Genomic DNA, 17,211 nt, shown 5'->3' with positions numbered 1-17,211 from the left:
CGCAGGTTTCTGGAAGCAAACCGGGAGGCCCTGCAAAGCGCTTAACGTAAACACAGCAAGTCATGTGACTTGGTAATAACACTTTTCATTGGTTCATTTCACTTTTGGTTTCCTAATGATGTAAGACTAGGTCATATAATCTAAAATGAACACTTTTGATTGGTTGAGAACTCTTGTTTTTCCCAAATGATGAAAATCCCTCCTTCTTTCCTCACTCTGACTTTCATCATTGTGAGAGAAAGACCCTTTGTGATCACTGAGCAATGGCTTCTTTAGTAGCTTCAGCTGGTGCTTCCCCACCACCTCCACCACATCCAAGGAAGAGTGGACCACCTGCTCAAGTTCTAATTCAACAAGAAGAAGAAGAAGAGGAACAGGAGGACGAGCACGAAGAGAGGCAGTTTTTGCCTGAGCAGCCCAGGACGTCTCACCGGAAAGAAAACTTCATTTGGCAATTTTTTTAAATTCCCAAAGGTCAGAAAAAAGTAAATGCAAGATACGTAACTTGCCTTATATGTCAAGATAGACTGTCCAGAGGGACCGACAAAAAATACAGTTTCGGAAACTACACAATGCATCGCCATATGACTAGGTGGCATCCTAACAACTACAGTGCTGCACAGTTTCGGAACGACCTAGATAATCTCCCTATTATGGCCAGAAGATCTGTTGTACCGGAAGTAACGGGACCAGAGGGCAGGGAGATGGTGCCAAATATACAAATGAGATTTGGTGATGTAAAACACATCTGCGCATTTTGCGATGGATTCATTTCCTACGGAGAAAAAAGCATCACTCTGATCAACAGAGCTATTGACTATCATATGCAAGTTTGTCCGAAACGCCCAAAATAATAAATACTTCTTTTTTTTGTTTTGTTGCTCCTGTTGAGCCCTTTACAATGAATCGTTTTCATTGCCCCCTCCAAGAAAAACCCAAAAAAATATAAAACTGTTCCGAAAAATTCAAAAACAGTAAAAAAATGTTCAGAAAAATAAAAAAAAAAGTTCTTTTCAGAACTACCTCCCCGTTATTAAAAAATTGGTACAATATTTGGAATTGTGCCAACCTCTATTTCTCTTAGTTCGCTTCCTAGTTCGCTCGCTGGTACGCGAACCGGAAGCGAACCAAAAACAGTAAGTATAAGGGAAGGAAACAGACACTTATGTTAAAAGAAACACAGCTATAAGGGAGTAAACTAGAGATACCATTACCCGTAATCCACTGCTGATGATGTCACATATTACATCATTCATGACATGCTCAGTGACATCATCAGCAGAGGATTGCGGGTTTTTTGGCAACATGCCTTATCCACGGTTTAATAACGCTGCCTTTTGCTTTATATAAGTTTTCAAATTGTATGAAATATATACCAATAGGTCGTTATGAACCTTTAGGTAGTGCTTTTCTTCATGAGGTCTGGTCGCTTCCATACACATACAGATGTTTCAAAGATGATCAAGAAGTTTATCTGAATGGAGAGGAATGCACTGAGACGCCAGATCATTCACTAATGTGTAGGCACATACAGTTACACGGTTCATGCAACAAACACCGACCAAATATGGCTTGCGTGTTGCAAGGCACGCCAGTTCCTGCTATCATCCCCACGTTCAAGTTGTTGGAAAATGGTAGTTATTTGATGCTCAATAATGAAGATTGTTCTGAGTTAATTAAAAGTATTCCTTTTATCGTAACAGTAAGTGAACGGGTTATTTGCTGCAGAAATGTTCTATTTCCTCCCACACATGAACATAGGGAGTTTTCAATCTGGCCACAAATACCAACCTTGGGACACGTTTCAACGGCATGGCAAGAATAAGAGCTCTTTTGTCTCAGAGAGAGGTGGCCTTGAGTTCGGCCCGTGAAACTTTCGTACTTCACATAGCGAACACCCATACAGAGGTGCACACCCTTTTCAATTAAGATTTGCCTTTCAATTTCAGCAACATGTTTCCGACTATCCTTAACGCATCCTCCACAAAGTCCCTGGCACACTTTTTTAAAGTTGTTACCAGTGGTCTCGTGACTTCATTTGAGAAAATCTTTGGAGTCATCCCTGCTTCCTTTCATTGTATTTTCTGCACTCTGGTTCGTAGATTGGCATTTTTACTTGCATTACCAGCGGACGCTCTTGTGCTTTTTTACATTTTTAAATATGGATGTCCCTCCTATGCAACCTCCGACCCTGCAGCTGCTGACACTGTTCCGCAATCGCATGCTAGAATATTATGGCACAATGCCGTTGGCGATATTAAGCACGGCATATGGATTATCTTTTCGGTTCTCCTACTTCACCTGTGTCCAGCCTGTATTTCACTGCCTGACCTGTGATTTCGATTGGGCCATTGATTTGTGTCTCTGCGGACCGGTTTCTCCTGACGTCGACTTTAATCAGCTGATGACTCCTATCATTACTCACGAGTTGGTTTGTCCTGGCGAAAGGATTATGGCTGTGGCATTGATGCATGGACTACTTGGTCCCTGGAATTTACTGGCGGCAGCACAGTCTTTCTTGGAACAGAGCTTTCTTGAAAACCCACCGAGCTGTCCTCTGATGGTGATAGAGGATCCGGTGCTGGGAGAGCACGTATGTTCTTTTCCGCTTTTAAATTGGATGGCTGAACTGTTTTCGGATGAAGACGGTGACTTCCTATTGGAGGCTGTTGCAGCTTATTTTGCATACACAGTTATGTCATAGACCTTTTTCATGTTTGATATGCTGAGTACTAGCATTTCATTGACAATTCATTGACTTATTTGTCAAGTTTTTATTATTTACCTTGCCTATTGGCTTAAGACTCGATAAAGTACTTGGCTGTTTTATTTTTCTTTAGCATTAAATTTTCCTAGTTTTTAATGCTTTACCTTGCGGACCGTCCACATATAAACTTGCAATCTGCTCTCATGAGATGGCACTTCTATTATCTTATTCAGTTCGTTTCCGGATCATGAGGAGGTGTCATCTAGGTCCTGGATATCTTTACACCGTGTTAAGTTAGCATGGGCTTATTACCGGTTTAAACGCCATTTTTCCTTTTTTGCAACTTCTGCACACGACACTTAGTTGTTGCTTTAGCTTTCCACCTAGTAGTTCATCGTGGTTTACATGAGAATAATATGTTATTGGTCTACTATCTGCTTTACTTGTTAAACTATATCTGTACAGCGAGTGCTAAAGTTTCAAGAACAACACGATACAGAATTGTTATGAGGTCTGATCTCCACGACTTCATACTCATAACATAAGTGCAACTTCTGCCAATTCTGGGCATGAGGCGGGTTTTATATTGCTTTGCCGAACACACATACACAACAGTTGATGCGGTTCACATGAAGAGAGAGCTGGTGTATGCTGATGTGATTCCTTCAAATCTAAGACACTAAAGTATGGGCACGCCCTAAACCAACACAAAGAGACCTTCTTAGCAAATAATATAATATGTGTATTAGGGAGGGTGAGATATAAGCAGCCGCGGGCCGTGGAGGGAGTTACGATGGGGCAGGGAGGCGGGGAGGGGGAGAAGCAGGGTGGAGCCCTCTCTACCTTGCCCCTCCCCCTCCCCGCCTCCCTGCCCCACCGTAACTCCCTCCACGGCCCGCGGCTGCTTATAAGTGTTGCTAACTCTTATTCATTTACAGCATGTTAACATACTGTCACCATTCGCTTTTTATGTACTAGTAACTATGCTGGTAATTTTGCTACTGATAATATGTGTACTTGTATTCTCCACCCTGCTTCTCCCCCTCCCCGCCTCCCTGCCTCACCGTAACTCCCTCCACGGCCCGCGGCTGCTTATAAGTGTTGCTAACTCTTATTCATTTACAGCATGTTAACATACTATCACCATTCACTTTTTATGTACTAGTAACTATGCTGGTAATTTTGCTACTGATAATATGTGTACTTTTATTATCTAAGGTACTACGCCTGAGAAGACGGCATTAGTAAATAAACATTTCAAATACACATCTGTTCTTCTTAACTCCATGTTCTGGTTTCTAAGAAATCTATAACTACCGACTGTTCATGAGTTCCACGTATCCTGAGGTACTATAAGTTCATATTCTGGATTGTCTAAACATTGAGAGTTTGTTATATCCAATGTGACACTGTACCTAGCTTGCTAAGGAGTTTTTGATTACTAACGTGAGTTTTGGGACACCCTAATTCGCCGAGGTTCCAATCCTCTGTCCACAGTTCTGTGTGAGAACAGAAACCCTGCGACAGGGGCACCCCCGACCCTTGCTGGAGCTTCATCACACTTGCGATACAACTCCAGCAATGCGCCACCTTTACGGCACAGATACATCACGCATCTGTGCTGTTTTTGCCCCATGATGCGCCGCATTGTAAATGCAGCACACCATAGGTGACGGAACAGCGGCACAAAATGACTAACACATCCCTGGTGATGCGCCAGTCATCATAAATGTATCCCTATGCTTCTTATCTTGTTAGAGATGAACCGCCATATGTATCATCAAAGTTATTTGCATTTCCTAAATAGCGAACTTTAAGGAATAAATAGCGATTCTTTACCATTCCTAGTTTGCGATGAGCTATTTGCTAATTAGCCGAATGTAGCCCAATGAAGCCCAATGTAGCCCAATGTAGCCCAAAGATGGCCGCCAGACACACAAAAAAACAAATGTAGCCCAAATATCAGCCAGATGTAGCCCAACTATAGCCCAGTGACAGAATGACCAATCAGCTTCGCAAACCTCCGTTACGCGAAGCGGAGCGCTGTTACAGATATATATCTTTTTTTGAACGTTAATTTCTCAAAATCCACTGGAGCACATATATTGAGACCTAGCAAAGGCACATCGGGCTACCAGTCCCTAATATTTTGCCAAGTTTCGTGCAAATCCATTCAGCCGTTCAATTATTATTATTATTTTTTTTTTTTGCCCCGCGGGGCCCTTTTAAAACCTCCACATCAAACCTAGGGGGTCAGCGAGGATCTACTATGCCCTCTTATAGTTATTTCCCCCTTTGTTTTGACCTCCTCTTGTCTCTCGATCCTACCGAGAGACAAGATGGCGGCCGCTACGGACTGTTTGGAATGTTGACAGACGCCGGAGAACCAATCAGCTTCGCTTCACAAAGCTCCGTTGCGCGAAAAGTCCGCGAACCAGTGCGCTGCCCGGTCCGCTGTTACAGATATATATCTTTTTTTAAACGTTAATTTCTCAAAATCCACTGGAGCACATATATTGAGACCTACAAAAGGCACATCGGGCTACCAGTCCCTACAATTTTGCCAAGTTTCGTGCAAATCCATTCAGCCGTTCGGGCTAAAAGTGAGGCCAACCGCCCTATGGAAAACTCAATGTTAAAAACACGTTTTGGGACCCCCCTTTTTTCTCGGCCCCCACTGGACGAACCCCCCCCAAATTTTCAAGGGCTGCTCAGAAACAAAATGTGCCATTTTCCTGAAACTTTCAGCCAATTCCGTCCACAAACGCCAAAGTTATTAGACATAGAATTTTCAAAAAACCCATAGAGAAAAAATCCTAACTATATATACCTACTGGCGACCGCCAGTAGGTAATATATATATATATATATATATATATATGTGTGTTTATTTTTATCTATGAATGTCTGTGATTACACGTAACTGGAGAAGCTGCTAAAGCACACCTGATGAATTCAAACATGTCTGCCGTTCTGTGAACTGGGGCAAAGTCTGCAAGAACTGGCTAATCATTACATTTTGTGATGTGGTAAACTGACCCTGTGAGTTGTAGTCTCACAGTACCTCAGGCAAGATAATTCCCCCACGATTCTCCCTCACATCGAGATGAAATCACGAACAGCGTTTGAAACCTGTGTTTGCAGACATTGGAATATGTGGTCGATTCCGTCGTAAAATCAGCGGCCTACCGGGCGCTCTAAAGTGAACAAAAAAACAGGACGCAGGACACTGCGTGGGACCTGTCGGATCTTTCTGGGAGCACCGATGGCTACTCGAAACTTCACCAGAAGTCTGGGCGTCCGGCTTCTGGCGTCAGTCCTGCTATTTGTAGCAGGTTTCCGAAGTGAAAAGATCCTGTCGGAGACAAAACGATGCGGGGATCCGGGGTGCGAAAGTAAGTTAATCACTTTTTTTTTACAAGTACAGCACAGGGATGCGACTTGATTTGTTTTCAAAGTAAAGCGGAATGACTCAGCGTATACCTAAAAGCCAAGCCACTGCATGTATTGCAATGCATGATGTGCCAGGACATGTTTAATTTGTATACAAAAAAAATAAGAATAAATGAAATGTAGGTGCACTAATGTTTTCTCTAGGGGCCCTCTGCTTTCGAACTCAAGCTGCAATTCCACCTCCTGCCTCTTTCTTTCACCACCCTACGCTTCCTGTCTCTTTGTCTCACTTGTGATGGGGTAACAGATGTAAATTTGAGGTTATGTAATAACATTTCCAATGGACTAAGACATTTGATTTGAGCACCTGCACTTAATTCATCATATTATGTTGGTGCAGCCCTCACAATGTGTTGCAAACAGGATATAGGGCTGCAAGGGAACTAAAAATCTTCAATTCAGGAGGAAAATCTAAATAATAACTGTATAATTCACATGTGATATTTGATTACCAAAGCAATATTATTGTGAAGGAAATTCAACCAATAAATTGTATTCTGTAGTTAGGGATTCATCCATAATTACGGACTTCAATTTACCTCCATACACAAGACTCTTATGGCCTGATTTACAAAGGTAACTTACACTTTTGAGTAATTTACAATATGGATAAATGTACTACTTTTCGGTATTCACAAACTGCAAGTGTTAATTTAAAACAATATTGTAAGTTGCATGTCTCCAACAATGGAGTATAGCAACTTGCTTTCTCTTGTGTGGGTGGGTGCAGTGGCTGGCGCCATAAACAAAGGGTGGCGGGTGGATGGAGGGAGCGCAGGGTGGGCGGGTGTTAATAATAATAATAATTTTTAAAAATAACTTACCTTAACATGCCGGCTACCTTCTGTGTTGCGCCTCCTGTGCTCTTGCTGGTCCCAGCAGCCCCTGGGATAGACTGTCATGCTATGAGGACAGCACAGGGATTGGCCTGAGCGGGCTGAAAAGATGCACATAGCACTCCTCCTCCCATGCCCTGCCCTTCCTGCACAAATTGGCTCAGAGCCGACAAATGAAAAATAAATGCTAGAACTTTGTTTTATTTTTCATTAGCCAGCTCTGAGCCAGGCACAGGGGCGGCCACTGGGTGGGTGATGTCCCTCCCTAAATCCCTACCTTACCCTCCCTAGACCCCTTTGCTCCTCCCTAATCCCATCCCCTTTTGGAGTAAGTCTGCCACTTTTGAAAGACACTTCCCTGTGTCCCACCCACATTAACTACTAAAACGTATATTTATGTGTGGGGTCTCTACAGTCGAGGAGTAAAACTCTGCACACATTAATGTATGTAATTTTAGAGATGTAAACTCTGCACGTTGTTGGTGAATAACTCTTTGTAGTATGTTTTGTTGTACTACAAAATGCACTACAAAGTCAGTTTGTGAATAACGCCCTGAGTCTTGAGAGGAAATAGCTTTTGTTCATGTTTTGCATTCACTCTACCACTAGGCTTGCCCTGTTGATTACCACAAGGGAAAAACATTGGAAATCACAGGCATGTTTACAGCAATAATAATATCAGGGGTAAAAATTCAGAGAACATTTTGAGCAATTGTGTTTGCATCTTAGGGCCTGATTACGAGTTTGGCGGTCCATCGGACCGTCAAACCTGTGGTGGAGGTGCGGTGGCAGTCCGTATTATGAGTATGGTGGTCGGAGCGCTTTGGGACTCGTGCAACTGCCAGGGATACGCGATTCCTGGCAGTGGTGGGATAGTCTGGGTAAGCAGTATGCATGGCGGTGCTGTTGCAGTACCGCCATGCATATTACAAGTTTCCTCCCTGCCAGCCTTTTCATGGAGATGAGCTCGCCATGAAAAGGCTGGCGGTGAAGAAACAAAGGGAGGCCCTACAGGCCCCCCCGGTTGCCCCTGTGCCTGGGGTTGCATGTGCCCCCTGTGTTCCTGCAAGGCATGGACTCCTCAGTCCATGCCGTGCAGGAATGCCCATTGGCAGTCCTGCGCCGGTGCAGTTATAAGGCTCACTATGAGACAAGGAAATTACTCGTAATATGGTGGGCGGCCTGTGGTTGGGTTTGGCGGTGTGGCGTCGGCCCGCTCCCACACCACCAAACTCGTAATCAAGCCTTTAGTATTTTTGCACCTACTGTTTACATCAGTCTATTAATGAGACAAACCAGGTTAGAATATTTGTTGGAATATGTCTGCAAATATTTCGTAACAGCCCAATATTAGCAGGTTTCAGTTCACCTGTATCTTTTTCCTAACCCTAAACTACCATGTTATTTGCCTGTGGTAAATCCTCTGATTTACACTTTCATAGATTTTGGTTCATGGCATGTGGGGTTGTAGTGAATTCCAAAATAGTGGCAACTTTACGATGTACGGTTTGTAAGGCTGATGTCAGATCTTATGTGATCAACAGAAAAAGAGTTAACATAAGTGCTACTGAGAGAACGTCTTGGGCTTTGCCTGCATACAAGTCAATATTTTTGAGTACAGCAATTCAATGGATAGAAATTGTCTACTTTCACTGAAAAACAATACTTGCACTTTCTGTCTTGTAGGGAATTTTACACCAAATACAGTAGAACTGAGTTGGGTATGGTGGTAAGCTACTGATCAAAGCTAGAGGCCTGAAATGTGCACTATGAAAAGTTACATCAGGCGGTAACCTGACGTTTGTATTGTTAGATGCAAAAAGTACAAATGATAGACAGAATGCAGCACAATGTCATACATTCACCCCAATACAGAAGTCTGGGACTAGATCCATTGTTTTTCTGCTCACCATGCATTCCAGTTTGAACCCAGCCATATGCAAATCAGTCTTGACCCTGTGCTCATGGTAACAGTCCAGCCCGAACTGCCAGGCCAGGTCCTCCCTGGACTGGAAACAAGCATCCTAGGAATGGTTTCGGGGTTGAAACAAGAATCCTAGGAATGGTTTTGGGGTTTCACCTCTCATCAGCCAGTATAGCTTGACTCCAATGGCATGGAGAACACAGGACCCATGTTTGGGCATACTCGTCCCACTCGGGGTGGCAAATGCAAAAAGAATAATTGATGGACAGAATGCAGAACAATGTCATACATTCATCTCAGTACTGAGATCTGGGCCTACATCCATCGTTTTTTTGCTCACCATGCCATTCCAGCTTGAACCCAGCCATATGCAAACAGTGTTGACCCTGTGCCTAATGGAAACAGTCCAGCCCAAATTGCCAGGCCAGGTCCTCCCTGGAATGGAAACAAGCATCCTAGGACTGTTTTGGGGGTTTCACCCCTCATCACCCAGGATAGCTTGACTCCAGTGGCATGGAGAACACGGGACCGACGTCTGGGCATATCCATCCCCCTCGGGGTGACAAATGCAAAAAGAACAATTGATGGACAGAATGTAGAACAATGTCATACATTCACCCCAGTACAGAGATCTGGCTCTAAATCCATCATTTATTTGCTCACCATGCCATTCTAGTTTGAACCCAGCCCTATGCACATCAGTCTTGACCCTGTGCCCAATGGGAACAGTCCAGCCCAAACTACCAGGCCAGGTCTTCCCTGAACTGGAAACAAGCATCCTAGGTCTGGTTTCGAGGTTTCACTCCTTATCAGCCAGGATAGCTTAACTCCAGTGGCATGGAGAGTACGGGACCCACATCTGGGCATACCTGTCCCACTCGGGGTGACAAATGCAAAAAATAACAATTGATGGACAGAACGGAGAACAATGTCATACATTCACCCCAGTACAGAGATCTGGATCTAAATCCGCAGTTTTTTGGCTCACCATGCCATTCCAGTTTGAACCCAGCCAAATGCAAATCATTCTTGACCCTGTACCCAATGGGAACAGTCCAGCCCAAACTGCCAGGCCACGTTCTCCCTGGCCTGGAAACTAGCAGCTTAGGATCAGTTTTCATCCAGGATAGCTTGACTCCAGTGTCATGGAGCACAACGGACCCACTTTTGGGCATACTCGTCCCATTCAGGGTGACAAATGCAAAAAGAACAATTGATGGACAGAATGCAGAATAATGTCATACATTCGTCCCAGTACAGAGATCTGGGTCTAAATCCGTAATTTTTTTGCTCACCATGCCATTACAGTTTGAACCCAGCCATATGCAAATCAGTCTTGACCCTGTGCCCAATGGGAACAGTACAGCCCAAACTGCCCGGCCAGGTCCTCTCTGGACTGGAAACAAGCATCCTAGAACCGGTTTCGGGTTTCACCCCTCATCAGCCAGGATAGCTTGAATCCAGTGGCACAGTGAGCCTGGGACCCACGTCTGGGCATACACTGCGGACTTAGGGTGAAAAAGCAAAAGACACACAATTGATGGACGGAATGCAGAACAAATCAAAACATTCACCCCCAGTCAAGAGATCTGGCAAGGCAAGGACTATGGTAGTGGTTACCCCCTCTGGCAAACAGTAGGGATAGAATATTTGCACTTTAACAATCCTTGGTAGGTCTTCTTAGGAGAGATATTATATTGATTGACAGGTGTAATTGTGTGTGTGCGTGTATATATATGTAATTTTAGAGCTGTATACCTGATGGTTGCCTTGTGGGACAGCTTACACTCAATACAGGTAGCCTGAATTTGGTTGTGATGACCAACCAATGATAAAGGCTAAAGACCTTATTGGTTCACCGGGAAAAGTTATTTCAAATGACATACGTTTGATTTGTGTATTGTGTAAAGTTATGATAAAGACAGCAGGGCTTATTTATTTAAAGTCAAATAATTTGTTAAAGACCATGTTCCTTAAAGAGGGTATTTTTGTATTGTTGTTAAACTGTGTTACAGGCTATAGACCGGTATTTTGCTTTATGGAGTATCACACATTACCACTGTAGGGAAGGGTTTTGTTATTGGTTCTTCGTCTGACAAATCCTGGGGGTGGAAGATTTTCACTGTTATATTCGTTGTTAGGTACTTTTGGGAAGGGTTGTATATTTCTTGCTAAGGTGTAACATTTGCTCATATTTACAATTGTATAACTGTGTGCCTGAGTATGCCAGATTTACTCAATTCAGTAGGTCTGAATTGGTTATAATGAGAAGCCAGTGATAAAGACTATAGCCAAATTGATTCATTGATAAAAGTTATATCAGATGCCATAGGTCTGATCTGTTTATTATGAAAAATGATGACAAAAGCATTAGGTGTGATTGATTTATTATGAAACACAGATGTTGAAGCCAATAGGCCCTTTAATCAACCCTGGAGTTAGAAGATTTGCAATGTAATCATTCTAGCTAGAAGTCCCAGCAGCGTTGTCAATATTGTAATAGCACACACACACACACACACACACACACACACACATACCCACACACACACATACACACACCATACACACACACCACATACATACACACACACCCCACACCATACACACCACACACACAACACACAATTTATATGTATGGGGGGGTTGGGTTGCGTCTCTTCTGCCATAGGTCTGTGTGAGGCTAATTTCCACTCTGTTTTGGTACATAACAGCATGGGCAATGGATCAGCCAACCTCAGCCGCCAGTGGTTCTACTGCCAGTGAGTGATGGCATTTGTCTACTCACATGTGTACTTCCGCCTGAAAATTAGTGTGCTTCATTTCTAGGGCCGGTGGGCCAGTCTTTTGTTTTATCTTTTTCACCCTTTATAGGTCCCCTTTCATTTATTTTCTTCTCTTTTTATTTAAATTTTTTTAGAGCATCCTAACGCTCCCCACACAGGGCTAATGGGTCTCTTGCTTGCTATCCATTTCCCATCCCATGCAGCCACTGACTCTAAACCAGGTGACCAGCATGGAATATATTGTCCATAGTGTATCATTGTTTTACATTTGTTCTAAATTAGCAGTCATGGTGAAATTCTTTAACAAGAATGCACCATGTACAAGACCACTGCAAGATGGTAACCCACTGCTATGTTTAATTGTATTTGTTATTACAAGTATATGCCAGCTATGTTTAGGCTGCAGCATATTTTCTTTTTTCTACTTTGATTTTTTAAATGTAATTTTGAATATGTTGTTGAGTTTGTGTGTATGTTTTATTATGGTTGTGTAAGTGAGTGGATGTAAGAATTAGTAAGTGGGTGGATGAATTGAAGCATGAGTGCAAAGATCATTGACAGATTCCATATATGGTAACTCATTTAGTGCCTAAATCCATAAATGACTGAAGACACATTTCATTTATTTACATGCTAGATTAATTTGCTTTGTCAGTGCTTAATGTGAATGAGGCCACCGGCTGCATCTAAACAAAAGTCTCAAGCGATTTCCTTGAGAACACTTCATTTGACCTTAAGTACTACTGATCAAGTTCTCATTATTGTGTATATCTACTAAGTGCAACAAGCATGGCTTATGTTAACTTATGGTGCAGCTACCACAAAGTGAACCAGAAATTCAGACCTTGGTGAAATTGTTGCTTCATAAACACTTTAGGGTATTTTTTAAATTAATAGATTTAATTGGTTTGCTAATTTGGTTATGTCGACACCATTTTGGACATCATAACTTAAATATTAACGTATCAATCACATAATATTACATTCATTTTTTTTATTCAAAGGTTTTTATTGGTAGTTTCAAAATAAACAAGAGGAAAGATGTCGTAAAATGCATACAAGGGGTACATAAAAGCAAAGAATAAGTGGCTGTGATACATGGGATTAAAGTAGTGGTTATAACATTGACAATTAAATGTGAGACAGTAAGTACAAATAATCAATCAATAGCCTAACATAACATAACACAACGTAACTAAGAAAATCATAACATTGAATTTACGTATTGTGTCAATAGGAGCAGTAATATCGATAAGTTGGTCCACAGGTTATAGAAGCTTCTGACGAGACTAGTTAATCAGCTATGTAGAAAGGGAGGCACGGGCAGTCTAGGATGCAGATAAGGTGACCGGGGTCGAAACAATCAAAATTTACAAACGTATGACACATTTGAAAGTGTTTGTTGAAATAGTAAAATAACCATATTGCAGATTTCATTAACCTCATTTTTGAGGTCTCACTTACTAACAAGGCAGAAGCCAGTCTGGAATTGCTTGTTTTCCCTTCCTGAGGGGGTTTTGCCTGACAGTTCCAGATGGACTGTTCCCATGAGGAGCATAGTCAGTGCTGACTTTTTATACAGTGGCACAGTAGGTGAAAAACAATGGATGGGAATGCTGCTCGAGCGATTGTAGGTGGTTAGTCCATTTGGAAGCCTTCCTCAAATCATCTTTTGGGTGACTGTATAACAATCTAAGTGGCCAAGGGTGTACCCATATGTGTGTCCCTTGCTCAGTGTGCCACAGGATCCAAGCTATAACTCAGTGACAAAGACCAACAAGCCAAGACTGATCTGAGGAATGTATGATGATACAATGCACACATTTGCAATGCATTCCTTTACAACGCAGTTTTTACATCGCAACATCCTTTAAAATGCATGTTTTTACATCACATGCCATCACAATGCCTTTTTAGAGACTACATTTACAACGGATACCATTACAACGCATATTACTTCTGTGGCAATAGTAGGGTAGGTGTTGAATAGTGTAGGGGTAAAATTACTATTCCAACTCAAGTGAGTGCAGCAGTTGGGTAAGTGGTGGATAGTGTAGGGGTAAAAATTACTATTCCCACTCCAGTGAGTGCAACAGTAGGGTAAGTGTTAGATAGGGGAGGGATAAAAATGACTGTTCCTCATTACTTACCTTATATTGCATTCTAATGACATGCGTTGAAGTGACATGCGTTGTAATGACATGCGTTGTAGTGACATGCGATGTAATGGCTGCGTTGTAATGGCATGCGATGTAAAGGATGTTGCGTTGTAATGACTGCGTTGTAAAGGCAGTGTGATGTAATGACTGCATTGTAATGGTTGTTTACCGATCTGAGATTGCTTGTGTTCCCTTCTGAAGGCGGCCTCACCTGGAAGTTTGCGATGGACTGTTCCAAGGAGGAGCCGGGTCAGGGCTGAATTCCATAAGGTGGTCCTTTGTCCAGAGTGGCACATTGGGTGAAAAACAACAGGTTGGAACGATTGCTAGTGGTTAGACTGTTTGGAAGCATTCCTCCCATCAGCTTTTGGGTGATTGTTAGAGTAGCCTAGAAGCCAGACCACCAGATCCAAGAGTAGAAATCAGAGCAGCTTCATTGAGGCTATAATTCAGTATAGCTCCAATAATTATAAAAAAGCGAAAACAAGTATTCATAATTTAAATCAGATTAAGTCTATATTGTATTTCAAAGAAACGTAAAACTGTATAAAGGTAATGAATATTATTCCCATCAATAGCTAGGCTGCCTGGTTGTAGTACGTGAATGTGAGATGGATCTTAGAAGGTTGGAATGCATGCAGATGATGAAGTTGTGGACTTTTCCCTGTGGCTGAAAGTAGTAAAGGTGAGTTATGACTAGGCTTAGGAGAGATTTAGGAATAATCGGGTGTGGTGGTGAATAGTGCATTGATCATGAATTTTCTTTACTGGACTAGAAGGGTCAGATCTTCAAGATGTTGAGTAGAATGAGTCACACTTCACGGCTACACTGGTGATAAATGAGTAAGGCTGCATGTCACAATATCGAGGACAGAAATATGAACCAACAGACTTATAGGGTCTGATTTAGAATTTGGCGGATGGGTTACACCATCAAAAATGTGACACATATTCTGCCTACCTTTTTGCAAGTGCATTAAAATTTACTCTGACTGCCTAACTATAAATCAGGCAGATATTTATTTTATTTTATTTTTAACATTTGTATAGCGCACGGCAACCCTACGGGCATCTTGGCGCAGAGACAAAGAAGAAAGAAAGACTGGGCAGAAAAAAGAAAATGAAGGCAGCTAATGCGAGAAACATGTAACTGGATCAGGGCTCAAGCTTTGGGAAAGAGCCATGTCTTAATTCTCTTGCGAAAAAGCATTACATTCTGTGTGCCCCTGATTTCCAGGGGAAGGCGGTTCCAGAGGCAGGCAGCCACCACGCCAAAGGCTCTTTCCCCATGGTTACTCTCTTTATCCTGGGAATCCTGGCAAGGCTGGCAGTGGATGAGCGAATGTTGCGTGCAGGTTCATGCCATTTGAACCTATCTTGAAGCAGTCTTGGTCCCTATCCATGAAGTGCTTTGAACACTATACATAAAGATTTAAATAAAATCCTTTGAGTAACTGGGAGCCTGTGCAGTTCCATCAATGCTTCCGGCGTCGAGGAACGTGTGCTCGAGACAGAGCCAGCTTTGCTGCTGCCGCCTGAATACTCTGGAGTCTGGCAATCAGATATCCTGGAGATTCTAAGAGCAAGGCATTACAATAATACAGGCGGCTCAGTATAATACTCCTGACTACCATCGTTCTAACCTGGACTGGTAGCAATGGTAGTACTTTACGGAGTCCTCGGATGAGAGTGTAACAACCTCCCACCAGTTTGTTAACGTGGGACTCCAGATTCAACTTTTCATTAAAGCTGACCCCCAGATTACGTACTGTGCTCACTGGTGTCAGAGGGCCATCCGTGGTTATTGGCCAAAAATCAGTTGGCTGTCCTCGTGGGATCCTTCTCACCTTACAGTCTAAAATTTCAGTTTTTTCACTATTGAATTGAAGCGAGTTGTTCTTCAGCCATTTCACCATTTCAAGCATACAGGCATGAAACCTTTCCAGGGGATCAGCCTGATCACCATCCAGGGACACCATGAGCTGAGTGTCATCAGCGTAGTTAACCACGCTGATGTGCGTTTTTATAATCTCCAGCAGTGGTCGCATATATGTGTTAAACAAGATAGGGCTTATTGATGACCCTGGGGTACCCCATGTTTGCTTTTTACAAACTCCTATTGATACGGAGGGATCGCTACGGCTTGCCATCTATCTGAAAGGTAAGAGTGCATCCACTTCAATACCCCCCTGTCACCCTTAGGCTTTCCAGCATCGAGAGAAGAATACCATGGTTGACAGTATCGAATGCGGCAGACAGGTCTAGCAGTATTAAAGTTGCCGATTGACCCCTGCCTGCCCGCATTCGAAGAGTGCCTAAGACGGTCACCAAGGCAGTCTCCGTTCCGTGACCAGGTCTGAAACCAAATTGCTCCTCTTCCAGTTCGTTCTTTGTCTCTAGAAAGAGGGACAACACCCTACTAACTAGACATTCCAGAATCTTAACTGGATTAGGTAAGAGGGAAATAGGCCTGTAGTTCTTGTGGCAGCTTGGGTCTAGTGTAGGTTTTTTCAATAGCGGCGTGATTATGGCCTGCTTCCAGCTGAGTGGCACCTCTCTGCTGTTAAGGGATTGGCAACACAGCTGATATAAAATAGCAAAGATCTCTAATTTGAATTCCTTCACTATCTTGTGGGGGATAGGATCCAAATGTGACCCGGAGGAAATTCCCAGGGCTATTCGGGCAAACTCCTCTTCCGATGGTATCTTGAAACCATCCATGACAACCTTAGGTTCAGCAAAGTTAGAGTCACTATCCGAATTAAGGTTGTTCTCATAAGTCTCCCCCTTTTCCTGCTCTTGGGGACCAGATGGAGGCACATCTTTCAGGCCATCCACAATCTTCTTAATGTTTTCTTTGAAGAAGAGAGCCAACCCATCACATAGCCACTGAGTGGGTTTAATTTCACTGTTAACACAGTCAGGGTGGGTCATGTCTCTAACTATCCTAAATACGTCCCTAGATTTATTGGATGATTTGAGTATGGTGGAGGCAAAGTATTCTGCTTTAGCAGTGGCTATTTCTTTTTTATATTTTATTAAAGTGATCCTCCAGTTTGCTTTGTCCTTTTCCGCATAGTTATTTCTCCACTGTCTTTCTGCCACTTCACAAGGCAACTTAAGACTCCTTAGATTCTCTGTATACCATGGGGCTGAGGGACTACCTCTTTTCCTGATATCTTTCACCGGAGCAAGCTGGTCAATCTTCCTGGTGAGTAACTCACAGAGAGCTGTATAATTCTCTGTTACCTGTTTCCCCGGGTTAAATAGGGTCCCTGTCTGAAATATAGGGCCCGTATTTGCCTTTCTTAGTAATCCTTTCCAGTTCCTGCCACAAAAGGTCCTT

General features: G+C 42.8%; 1 protein-coding gene across 7 annotated transcripts in view; it reads left to right on the top strand.

The window, feature by feature from the left end:
- Positions 1 to 5,718: 5,718 nt before the first annotated feature.
- Positions 5,719 to 17,211, top strand: part of MIA2 (MIA SH3 domain ER export factor 2) — a 626,403-nt gene continuing 614,910 nt past the window's right edge. For all 7 annotated transcript variants that reach the window (XM_078659761.1, XM_078659760.1, XM_078659759.1 and 4 more), the window contains exon 1: positions 5,719 to 6,102. In XM_078659761.1, the coding sequence (XP_078515887.1) occupies positions 5,973 to 6,102 (130 nt within the window). In that variant the 5' untranslated portion in view covers positions 5,719 to 5,972. The remainder of the gene's footprint in view (positions 6,103 to 17,211) is intronic.

This window comes from Lissotriton helveticus, chromosome 9 (assembly GCF_964261635.1).
Source record: "Lissotriton helveticus chromosome 9, aLisHel1.1, whole genome shotgun sequence".
NCBI lineage: Eukaryota > Metazoa > Chordata > Amphibia > Caudata > Salamandridae > Lissotriton > Lissotriton helveticus.
The sequence above is the reverse complement of the archived record's forward strand: the minus strand, read 5'-3'. Positions and strand labels throughout refer to the sequence as shown.